The 12,745-nt window shown below is 39.6% G+C and overlaps 1 protein-coding gene across 2 annotated transcripts in view; it reads left to right on the top strand.

The window, feature by feature from the left end:
• Positions 1 to 9,134, top strand: part of med23 (mediator complex subunit 23) — a 48,946-nt gene extending 39,812 nt beyond the window's left edge. For both annotated transcript variants that reach the window (XM_053231700.1, XM_053231699.1), the window contains 4 exons: positions 3,393 to 3,607; positions 5,861 to 5,981; positions 6,518 to 6,649; positions 7,577 to 9,134. In XM_053231700.1, the coding sequence (XP_053087675.1) occupies positions 3,393 to 3,607; positions 5,861 to 5,981; positions 6,518 to 6,649; positions 7,577 to 7,768 (660 nt within the window). In that variant the 3' untranslated portion in view covers positions 7,769 to 9,134. The remainder of the gene's footprint in view (positions 1 to 3,392; positions 3,608 to 5,860; positions 5,982 to 6,517; positions 6,650 to 7,576) is intronic.
• Positions 9,135 to 12,745: the final 3,611 nt, after the last annotated feature.

Raw genomic sequence — 12,745 nt, 5'->3', positions numbered from 1 at the left:
ACCTAAAAAAAGTTCACAGGAATATTAATCACGTTTCACCGGAATATTAATCATATCAAGTGCTCTTGATTTGCTTGTGCTTCTGGCAGCTGTGCTTGGAAAGTTGGAAAAATAACAGCCAACTCAACTTCTCCTGATCTGTAGGGATGACAGTTCCGTCTCGGTCGTGTTGTTGCTGCCAGAGAAAGAATGCAAAACAGACTGTCTCTCTCTCCATTAATCAATGTTCTTCATTTCCTTCGCTACGTCCACAGAGAGTGGACGTGTGTCTGGTCTGGTTGTCCGATGCACCTGTGGACTATAAATCAACACAGAGTAAATGCTCTTAGTAAGTTAGTAAGCAAACTAAGGAAAGTTTAGGGAAAAAAAAAATTATAAATCTACTAAGAAAAGAAAGCTGAGAGCAGAACATTATAACAGGAACTCACTGGTTTAAATACATCCGCTAAAAATAATAAATAGTACCAGGCTCTGGTGTTAAAGTATCGCTGAAGTTCAAGTATACTCAATTCTGAGGTTAAAATGTAGCTGAAGTTCAAGTATACTCAATTCTGAGGTTAAAGTGTAGCTGAAGTTCAAGTATACTCAACTCTGAAGATAAAATATACTGTAGTTAAAGTATACCCAACTCAGAAGTTAAAGTATAGCTAGAATTAATGTATACCCAACTCTGACGTTAAAGTATATCTGAAGTTCAAGTATACTCAATTCTAAGGTTAAAGTGTAGCTGAAGTCCAAGTATACTCAATTCTAAGGTTAAAATGTAGCTGAAGTTCAAGTATACTCAATTCTAAGGTTAAAGTATAGCTGAAGTTCAAGTATACTCAATTCTGAGGTTAAAATGTAGCTGAAGTTCAAGTATACTCAATTCTGAGGTTAAAATGTAGCTGAAGTTCAAGTATACTCAATTCTGAGGTTAAAGTATAGCTGAAGTTCAAGTATACTCAATTCTGAGGTTAAAATGTAGCTGAAGTTCAAGTATACTCAATTCTAAGGTTAAAGTGTAGCTGAAGTTCAAGTATACTCAATTCTGAGGTTAAAATGTAGCTGAAGTTCAAGTATACTCAATTCTAAGGTTAAAGTATAGCTGAAGTTCAAGTATACTCAATTCTGAGGTTAAAATGTAGCTGAAGTTCAAGTATACTCAATTCTAAGGTTAAAGTATAGCTGAAGTTCAAGTATACTCAATTCTAAGGTTAAAGTGTAGCTGAAGTTCAAGTATACTCAATTCTGAGGTTAAAATGTAGCTGAAGTTCAAGTATACTCAATTCTGAGGTTAAAATGTAGCTGAAGTTCAAGTATACTCAATTCTAAGGTTAAAGTGTAGCTGAAGTTCAAGTATACTCAATTCTGAGGTTAAAATGTAGCTGAAGTTCAAGTATACTCAATTCTGAGGTTAAAGTGTAGCTGAAGTTCAAGTATACTCAATTCTGAGGTTAAAATGTAGCTGAAGTTCAAGTATACTCAATTCTGAAGATAAAATATACTGTAGTTAAAGTATACCCAACTCAGAAGTTAAAGTATAGCTAGAATTAATGTATACCCAACTCTGACGTTAAAGTATATCTGAAGTTCAAGTATACTCAATTCTAAGGTTAAAGTGTAGCTGAAGTCCAAGTATACTCAATTCTAAGGTTAAAATGTAGCTGAAGTTCAAGTATACTCAATTCTAAGGTTAAAGTATAGCTGAAGTTCAAGTATACTCAATTCTGAGGTTAAAATGTAGCTGAAGTTCAAGTATACTCAATTCTAAGGTTAAAGTATAGCTGAAGTTCAAGTATACTCAATTCTGAGGTTAAAATGTAGCTGAAGTTCAAGTATACTCAATTCTAAGGTTAAAGTGTAGCTGAAGTTCAAGTATACTCAATTCTGAGGTTAAAATGTAGCTGAAGTTCAAGTATACTCAATTCTAAGGTTAAAGTATAGCTGAAGTTCAAGTATACTCAATTCTGAGGTTAAAATGTAGCTGAAGTTCAAGTATACTCAATTCTAAGGTTAAAGTGTAGCTGAAGTTCAAGTATACTCAATTCTGAGGTTAAAATGTAGCTGAAGTTCAAGTATACTCAATTCTAAGGTTAAAGTATAGCTGAAGTTCAAGTATACTCAATTCTGAGGTTAAAATGTAGCTGAAGTTCAAGTATACTCAATTCTAAGGTTAAAGTATAGCTGAAGTTCAAGTATACTCAATTCTAAGGTTAAAGTGTAGCTGAAGTTCAAGTATACTCAATTCTGAGGTTAAAATGTAGCTGAAGTTCAAGTATACTCAATTCTAAGGTTAAAGTGTAGCTGTAGTTCAAGTATACTCAATTCTGAAGATAAAATATACTGTAGTTAAAGTATACCCAACTCAGAAGTTAAAGTATAGCTAGAACTCAAGTATACCCAACTCTGACATTAAACTGTACTGAAGTAAAAGTATACCAGACTCTGAAGTTAAAGTAGAGCTGGAGCTCTAGTATACCTGTCACTGAAGTTGAAGCATACTGGAGTTCCAACTCTGAAAATAATGTATACTTCAATTCAAGTATACTATACAAGTTATCTGTACCCAAAGTCCAAGTTTACCCAAGTCTGAGATTAAGGTATACTTGAAGTTCAAGTATACCTGAAATTAAAGGATACCCAACTTTGAAGTTAAAGTGTAACTAAAGTTATATACCGTAGTACAGGGGTGTTCACACTTGTATAACAAGAGATCTACTTTTTCATATTATTATTATTATTATTATTATGGTAGGAGCAGCCATATGAAATATGCAAATACACTCTAAATTTGGAGTTTGAGAAATAATTTTGAGAGATTTGTTTTTATTCAAATAAAGTTATGTAATCAATTTTAATTCAGAGAAATTGCAAAAGTAATATAAACAGCAGCGGGGGCGTGGTCGAGCATCAGAGCTGGACGGAGAGGAGGCGGGTCGAACCGGCAGGTAACGCGTGATGATTCTCACCTGTGTCTTATTACCGCCAGTCTACTTATTTGTGTCCCTTTGTGCGTTCAGTAACTGCCGTAACCAGAGAGAGAGCGATATAGCTGGCGGAGCTTGCGAGACACGCCCACACGCTATAAAGTGTAAACTTGACGGAGTGAAAGTCCGGGACGGACCCATTACGGTTAAGTCGTTTGGAGTTTGTTGAGTATGTGAAAGTGCGCTGAAAAGCGCAGACTGAATAACCGCGAGTCTTCCTCCATAGAAGTTCTTGCGATTGACTGTTCGATCGCGATCGGCGTAATCAGCACCCCTGCTATAGTATATATCGTTCATATTAAACAATCTAAAATTTTAACGCATTTAATCTGTTATTAACAATGTTAACATTATTTATTTTTTTGGTGTGAAGTATTTGTTTAAAAATTTCAGGAGTTTTAGTTCTCTCTCACTATGCCGTAGGAGCCGTACTGGATCGTACTACACGACCGCATCGTTAGCGTGATTAGCAGCCCTGCGCTAACATCGGAGACATTGTGGGTGGGTTATCCCTTCCAGCTGCTGGACTTCACGGCCTGCCACCAGTCGTACTCGGAGATGTACTGCAGCTACGTGCTAGCGTTAGCACACGCCGTGTGGCATCACTCCAGCATCGGGCAGCTTTCTCTCATTCCCAAGTAAGTTCCAAAACAACTCTCTGGAAAAGAGAGAAGAAATGATACCAAGCACGAAACTGATCTCTAGCCCATTTACAATTGTCTCTGCTTTAACACAACTGATGCATCTTATAAGCTACATAGTTGTTTATTTCTTATTTTATTTAATATTTTTTTAAGAGGCACTGCTGGATCCTCATTTTAATTATTTTAATTACAAGAGATTCTTTGTTTTTCAGACACAGCAACATTAGAGCAGATAATAACTGTCGTAATAAATTAGCAGTAACAGCTAGCAGTCTGTGTTAATGTTTGTGAGTGTTATTTCCACTGACCTTTCTAATGACTTATGCTTTGCTTTGTTTAGACATTTTGTGTGTGTGTGTGTGTGTGTGTGTGTGTGTGTGTGTGTGTACTTTATGTCTCGCTCTTTGCTCTCAGAGGGGAAAAGATGCTGCTCTTACAGGAGTGTTATTCTCGCTTTGTTTTATGATTCGTCTGCCAGAGCTGTCCAAATATGACTCTAATATCCAGACTGCTGACCTCCACTGTCATCAGCGATGTGTGTGTGTGTGTGTGTGAGAGAGAGAGAGAGATGGGTCATCAGGCACAACAGACACACTCCAGTGCCTTTGTTAACGCATATATTTTCTTGGAATGCTCACAGGTTTTTGGGTGTAGCGCTCGCGCACACGCACACACACACACACACACACTCTTAAGCATGAAGTCCTCGAAAAGTTTACAAACTTCCAGCTTTTCGTTTAACCTTCAACTGAAAGCTCTCTCTCGCTCTCTCTCTCTCTCTCTCTCTCTCTCACACACACAATATGTCTTGCAATATATTAAGAAACACTGGAGCACCTGTGATTTGGGGGGGGGGGTGTTTGTGTATGGGGGATATGAAAAGAAAACCAAAAAGTGCACATTTGCATACATTTGCATATTGTAGGCTCATTTGCATATTGTAGGCTCATTTGCATATTGTAGGCTTATTTGCATATTGCATGATCAGCATTGCAAAGGTCAGTATTGCAGTAACGATTAGCAATAGATTGTGCAGCTGTGCTGTGGTTCTACAATTTCTGCTGCGTTAGCTGGCTAAGATCTACGCGCTATATCCTTAAATAAGAAATTATTCCTGGCAATAAAATCAAAGCAAAAAAATTTAAATAACCTCAAATTTAAAAGTTTAATCCTAATCACATCCTTGACCCTTTTTTTTTTTTAACAGTCACTATTTTGTATGATATTGGGGGGGAAAAAGGTGTTCTTTTGCGCATGTATGCTAGTGTATGTTTAAATGTTTAAAGCCTGTAGATCCTAATTGTGTTAAATCAAGGGATATGTGAATTCTATTGTGTTTATTTTTTTTATAAACCAATTTATATATACTGGATATTTATATATATCCAGTTACATTTAAGCCTGTGAAATGAAGGGACTCTGTAAAAATAAATAAATAAATACATACATACATACATACATACATACATACATAAATGGCTGTAATTCCTAAAAGGTTAATGCAACATTTTTATTAAACCCCTTGAATTAAAGCTGAAATAATGGTGGACACACAACACCGCAGATATACATATATACATGACATGCAGTTACGAGAGCGTAAAAAGTGTCTCTGCGTGTAATACTTACCCATAAACCTACACTTTATCGTAGAAGTGTAAACCAGGTCTTAGCCATTAAATCACAGCTGCCAGCTGAACACCATTGGAGGAGAGCACTAATTGCTCTGTTATTTATATACATATATGAATATTCGTGAGCTGTGATTGGCTGGCATCACTCTTTTCAGTCCATTCTTCCCACCCGTTACGCTGTATGGTAGTAGGTCATTGGGGAACAGATAGAGGGATGGTAGTAGGTCATTGGGGAACAGATAGAGGGATGGTAGAAGGTCATTGGGGAACAGATAGAGGGATGGTAGAAGGTCATTGGGGAACAGATAGAGGGATGGTAGAAGGTCATTGGGGAACAGATGGATTGATGATAGAAGGTCATTGTGGAACTGATAGAGGGATGATAGAAGGTCATTGTGGAACAGATAGAGGGATGATAGAAGGTCATTGTGGAACAGATAGAGGGATGATAGAAGGTCATTGGGGAACAGATAGAGGGATGATAGAACGTCCACTGACATTCGAACTTGCAATTGTTGACAGTCGTACCACTCAAGCAATAAATTTAATTGAAAAGGAGGGTTTGCAGGGTTGGTCTGTATGACGATGAGTCTCTGTGCTTGTGACGTTGCAGGTTTCTGTCGGAGGTCCTGAAGCCGCTGGTGAAAACCGAATTTCAGCTGCTCTATATCTATCACCTGGTTGGACCTTTCCTACAGCGCTTCCAGCAGGAGAGGACACGCTGCATGCTCGAGGTGCACATGCGTTCATTCTGTAAACCTGTTCCACTTACACGCTTTCTTAGTTTTCCGGTTAACTCTGATTGAGCTCGTGTCCGTAGCCTGTTTTCTGTTATGGCAGCTCACCAGCTTGCAGCTGAGCAAGCAAACACATCTTTAATTTTAACTCACCAGACTGTATATATGAGCTATGTTTACAAGATCGATCTTTCACTAAACATACCCCTTTCAAGTTTCTCACTTGTTTATTCTTATTCAGTATCTATCATTAATATTAAACAGGAACTTGTTTTCTCCATGATAGCGTTCATGTTTTTCCCACTGCATACACACATTCATATGGATGTTTTGGCATTTTTCCTCACAACCATCTTGAGCACACAATTCTATTTATATATACAGCTTCCGCTCCAGTCCCCCAGACATCTGACATCAGCTGTAACGCATTATTATACATACACACCTGCTCCAGCTACACACTCAAGCTCATGCACGTACACTCAGATCAGTGTCTCTTATATAACCTCATGCATGGCTCCATGTGTCCTCAGATTGGGGTAGCGTTCTATGAGATGCTGCAGGCCGTGGATCACCACAGCAAGCACCTGGCGTACATGGACCCCATCTGTGACTTCCTGTACCACATCAAGTACATGTTCACAGGAGACAGCGTCAAAGACCAGGTACACACATATGTCAATATCAGTATCATCCCTCTATCTGTTAAGCAATGACCTTTCAACTTCCCTCTATCTGTTCCCCAATGACCTTCTACCATCCCTGTATCTGTTCCACAATGACCTTCTACCATCCCTCTATCTGTTCCCCAATGACCTTCTACCATCCCTCTATCTGTTCCCCAATGACCTTCTACCATCCGTCTATCTGTTCCACAATGACCTTCTACCATCCGTCTATCTGTTCCACAATGACCTTCTACCATCCCTCTATCTGTTCCCCAATGACCTTCTACCATCCCTCTATCTGTTCCCCAATGACCTTCTACCATCTGTCTATCTGTTCCACAATGACCTTCTATCATCCCTCTATATGTTCCACAATGACCTTCTACCATCCCTCTATCTGTTCCCCAATGACCTTCTATCATCCCTCTATCTGTTCCAAAAATAAACTTTCACCATCCCTCTATCTGTTTCCCATTGACCTTCAGCCCTTACCATCCCAAAGAAATTACCATCCTTTTATTTGTTCCCCAGTAACCTCCTACTATCCCTTCATTTGTTCTAAAATAATGTTCTACCATCCCTCTGTCTGTTCTAGAAATAACGTCCTACCATCCCTATATTTGTTCCCAACTAACCTCTTCCCATCCCTTTATTTGTTCCAAAATGACCTGCTACCATCCATCTGTTCCCCAAAGACCTTCAACCATCCCTCTACATTTCTGTTCTCCACGGACCTCAAAACATCCCTAATGATCCCTAATGAGAATCCCATCATCCATCTCTAAATTTTGACCATTGCTTCTAAACATCATCAAATTTACTTGCCACATTAGAATAAGACCAGTGAATTGCTCCATTTTTCTCAACCCCTCTTGTCCGGACTTCATAGATCTAAGGTTTTTCAAATTCCCACCTTTTTCTCAGGTGGAGAAGATCATCTGCACGTTGAGGCCAGCCATGAAGCTTCGCCTCCGTTTCATCACACACACCAGCAAGATGGAGCCTACAGCGGCCGCCGCTACGGCGACGTCTGCCTCCCAGCCCACCACGGTTTCCTCTCCTGCCCCTCAAACTGGAACCGGACCTTCTAGTATCCCTCTGTCAGTCCCCCAGTGACCCTCTACAATCCTCTACAAAACCTTCTTTTAATATGTTCCACAACGACCAATGACCTCGTATCACATCTCTAAGCATTCCCCAATAACCCAGACATCCATCTTTCTGTTTACCCCTGACCTCCTCTTTCTTCCTTTTTTTTTCCCCCAGACTTGCCAACATTTCGTGTCGGAGTGTGATATTTTAATATCAGAATACACTGCTACAAGTTATCACTCAAAAATGGAAGGAAAACATATAGCCGTGGTTTCATCTTATCATGTCATTAAATGTGTATAGAGACATTACAAAGAAAAATAACGCTTGGAAGGAAGTAGCAGAGATTGTTGGTGCCTCTGGTGAGTGAACGCAGCTAGTACAGTTAGCTAATCAAATTTGAGAATGAAGCTAGTACGAAGCTGAGCATGATTAAAGTTGTAGGCTATATGTTTTGGTTTCTTAACAGGCCACGCCCACAAGTGACAACAGTAAGGGTCAATACACAGGTTGGCAGGCATGTTTTCTTAAAGAATGCAGCATTTTTCTTTATGTTCCCATCTGGTTTCAACATTCTTCTGTTCCCCAGTAACCTTGCGATCTTTTCCCGTATGACCTCCTTCCATTTCTCCATCTCTATCCAATAGCCCCAACATCTCCACTTTCTACTCTCCCCTCAAATGGTCACTTGGCCCTGTCCTGGTCAGCAGGTCAATCAAAGCGCGGACTCGACAATTTCCAGCACTCAGTGAAAGAAGATTTTGTAGATTTATAGAGGTATAGAACGATCTGAAGAGAGGTGAGGAAAAAAAAAAAAAAACGTCAAAGATGTGATTTGGCTGAAAAATTGGGATCGACCTCCCAAGCATTCTTAACTCTATTTAAAAGCCAAGGGAGTGGAATTCGTGCCACAAACGCCAGATTGAATCCAAGCTGCTGACGGAATGAGAGTTTCAACTTCGCAAGCAAACTGAACCCTTTCTTTAACTAAAGCTTGGCAAGAAGTCATGGAAGAAAGACTCTTGGAAACCTCGCCAGATTGTTTTGCGGGGAGGGATTATCTGTGAGCAATCTAGCTGTGAAGATGAGTTCATTACAAGTGTACTTCCCCCAAAATGGTTGCTAATAACGATGAAGCCAGTTAGGGCACATTATATAGCATAATGCTAATGTGTGTTTGTTATTTGCCTACGTTAGCATTTTCTGGGTGAAGTATTCTTAATCTGTAACTAAGAATTATAACAGGAAGTAAACCTGTGCATGGACTAAAACATAAATAATGTGGTGTTAACCATCGATGGACATTTCTATAGACAATGCTGAATTTTGTGTGTATGTTTTGGTCATGTTTTTTTTACAAATATAAATCATTTGAAATTTGTAAGCAGGATGACTGTAGAGTATTTTCTGTCTCTCTTCTTGATCTAAAAATTAAAAAACGAATTTTCCAGGAATAATCGAGTGCTGTAGAGTAAGCTGGTTCAACTTTCAGCTAATGGATGGAAACGCTTGATTCGTAGTGTTGCGCTTTGAATCACGCCTAAATGAATAAGTGCATAAGATATTTGTGTGTCCTGTCCTGTAAAGACGGAAAGCTGCAGGTCGGTCGTATGATTTTGCGCGTGTATAGGACGTGACGTTCTGTCCACATACACTAGTCATGCTTTACATTCTCATTCCCATTCACACACTTCCTGTTAGCCATCCCATTAAGGAAATGAAAGGGTTTGTTTGATCATTTGTGCACAGAGCGTCTGCATCGGGGTCGATATTGGCCTGAGCTGCTGGATCAATGCCGGGTTGATTTTCCGATTCGATCCACATGACAGATTTTATTCCAATGTGACCTAGGACACAAGTTGTCCGAAGAGGCAAGGTGCCATCACGCTTGTAATGCGTCCTGCAGAGTTGGCTTGGTTGCTAACAAAATGCTCGTACTTGATCGAATAACAGGAATTCTTCATTTTCAGGTTTTTTTTTTGTTTTTTTTTTTGCCATCCACTGGGGAGTCCAAGAATCTCAGTCCAACTCCCTCCAGTCCATTCCAAAGAGGAAACTGTCCCAACTCTCCCAGTTTCAACAATCCTCAAGGAATTTGTTGGTAATTTCATGCAAAGCGAAGTTCCTGAGCACCAGGTCCATTTCTTAACAATATGGCTGCTTACAGTAGTGTATTTTTATTTATTTTTTTTTTCAGTAAAGAGGAAAATCAGTAGGAACCATTTCTGTGCTAGATCAGCGGTTTGTAAATGCATCCTTTCGGTTTATGACTGCCTCTGCTTTTTTACCTAAGCAATACATCACCTCTCATAAATCCTTAAAACCTTCCTGTAAAACTGAAAAGAACTCCACTGCAGTCCTGTAGCCCTAAAACACTTTGTTTAAAGGTCTAAGCTTGGGACACATTTTGTAAAACAGTGTAGCCTAATTTTCCACCAGCTGATAAAAGTTCATAAGTTTAGTATTAGACAGATGTCCAGTGGAAATAAAAAAAAATCTCACTTCCAGGTCTCTGGGCCCATTCCATTAAAAAAAAAAAAAAAGAAAAGAAAAGAAAGAAAGGTTAATCTGTGACTCCGCTAACAAGATGAAGAGGTCAATGCAAACACACACACACACACACAAATGGCAGTGAGTCCTTGCGTTAAAAACCCAAACCCTGTCTCCATTAACGGCTCTTGAAAATGTCAATGTCGTGAGCGCACTAAAGCCTCGGCCGCTGAATGTGCGCTGAGAAAATCCGCTCAGTCTGGAGGTGACCACTGTGAGAGCACAGCAGGCTACAAATCCTCTGATGGCCTGCACTTGTACTGTGTAATTCTCACCATCAATAAAAGCGAGGCTGACATTTCTCTCTGACCTGAGAGCCTGAACGAGGGGCGATTAACTCCCAGCCACGTAGTCTCGGCGGTCCGATTGTGTTCAGTGAGGAAGCTCGAGTATGATGACCAACCTGACAGGTTTCATCTCCGGGAACGTGCCGTTAATGGCCAGAGTGCACTACTGAGTCATCGCAGGTCATCTGTGGCTTCCCTTCTGCTCTAAACAACACAAGGATCTGCTCTGAAAAGGGAACTTGTGTCCACTGAGTTCCTTTTTTTTTCCCTGGATGGGAAGTACACAAAATCATTTCTTTACAGGTTATCAGTTTCATCCCTGGCTATTGCTGTAATGCTTACAGCCTGTCCACGTGATTAATACTGATGATTAGTAAAAGGCTGTAATTTAATTCTCTTAAGGAAGGAAGTGAAAAGTAGATGCTAGGGATGTAACTGAAGCATTAATCGGAATAAACCGATATAATCAAAGATGCATTTGCAGCATCTACTCCTTCATCCTTAGTAACTGCCTGGTCAGGGTTACATCAGGTTTAATTAGAGTACTAGTCTGTAGGAGTGTAAGGATCTGAAGATTAGATCAGTGCATCAATCATAAATCAGTTATTATCAAAAATGGACAAACAGCTGGTGTGGAAAGAATAATTCATAATTTTAAACTGATGTATAAAAAAATGTAACAGGCTAGTGAGGTGATTTGACATAACTCTGATTTTGAGACAGTCCTTTTCTACATCATCATCATCATCATCATCATCATCATTCACGTATTAACGGTAGGCCTAGCCCAGATTCTGAGCAAAGTTGGTCACACATCGCTCTGAGGTGACTAATTCGAAACTGTATCGTATCAGATTCAGTGTTATAAATGATAAATCTTATAAATTTAAATCGTATTGTTTAGTATCAGGTGGAAGCCTGAGGTGCACACGATTATAGTTTGTTAATATTGTGGGAAATAGAACCAACTAAGAAACAAAAAAAATAACTGAGTGAGTCGGGTTTAAAAAAAAAAACATAGTCCCATGCACATCTTTAGTCGATTAGAAAGAAAGTAGGATGGATGGAATGCAAGAAGGATGGAAGGGAAAAAAGAAGGAAGGAATAAAATAATGGAAAATGCAAAGAAGGACAGAAGGAAGAATGAAGAAGGGAAAGAATGAAGGAAAGAAGAAAGGCATGATATAAGAAAGGAAGGGAAGAAGAAGGGACTGACGCAAAGAAAGAAGGATGGACACAAGGAAAGCAGGATGGAAGGAACAGATGGAAAGAAAGAAGGAACGAAAGAAAGTAGGAAGGAGGTAAAGAAGGAAAAAGAGAACCTTTCCAGTTTAGGCAACATGCACTTCAGGTTTAAATCTGAAGGAAGGAAGGAAAAAATGGAAGGAAGCTAGGAAGGAGTGATAAGAAAAGACAGAATGAAAGAAAGAGAACCTTTTCCGGTTGCCACGCCCACTTGAGGTTGATCTGCGGATACCGTTTGGATAGTTGGAGCACTGAACAGATAGAGATCGTGGCTTTGTGTTAATAGACACACCACACGTCCCGCATCAACACTTCATTTTCACGGCTTGTTTGCTGATTATAATTCACTCGTTCTGCATGAAGACTCGCTCAGAGCCCGTGTGCTGAGTGCAGACGATCTGTCAATCAAACTCTCTCCGTCTGTCTCTAAAGACCGAGTGTGTCTCCGATGACGACGAAACACCAGCACCAGTTCTGATGCTCGCTTCAGACGCATGGCGGCTCTCTCAGGAAGCCGCTGAGGAACGTTCTGTATGACGCAAGGCTCTGTTCTTTCCTTTATCTTGCAGAAAAACAGGTGGCACTTTTACGGAAAGATAAAATCACGCATGAAAGGAAAAAAAAATGATTCAGTAGTAAAGCAGAATCCAACCTAACAGCTGAGATGTTGAAGTTGAAACACTGTACTGCTACTAAAATAAATTGTAGTTTAGTTTTTGTTAGACGTTTTTTTTTAAGCTCAAAAATGCTTAAAACATGAACAGAGCAACGTCTAACACTCAACAATGCAGCTGGATTACATTAGTCCCGCCCCCTTTACTCAAACCACCCAATCGCCTTTTAAGGCTAAGGTGAAGGCGTTACCTGAAACACCCGGCCTATTAAATTGTTTCCCTGACGAATGCACAGATATAAGATA

This window comes from Pangasianodon hypophthalmus, chromosome 30 (assembly GCF_027358585.1).
Source record: "Pangasianodon hypophthalmus isolate fPanHyp1 chromosome 30, fPanHyp1.pri, whole genome shotgun sequence".
NCBI classification, from domain to species: domain Eukaryota; kingdom Metazoa; phylum Chordata; class Actinopteri; order Siluriformes; family Pangasiidae; genus Pangasianodon; species Pangasianodon hypophthalmus.
This window is presented reverse-complemented; position numbering and strand designations above follow the sequence as displayed.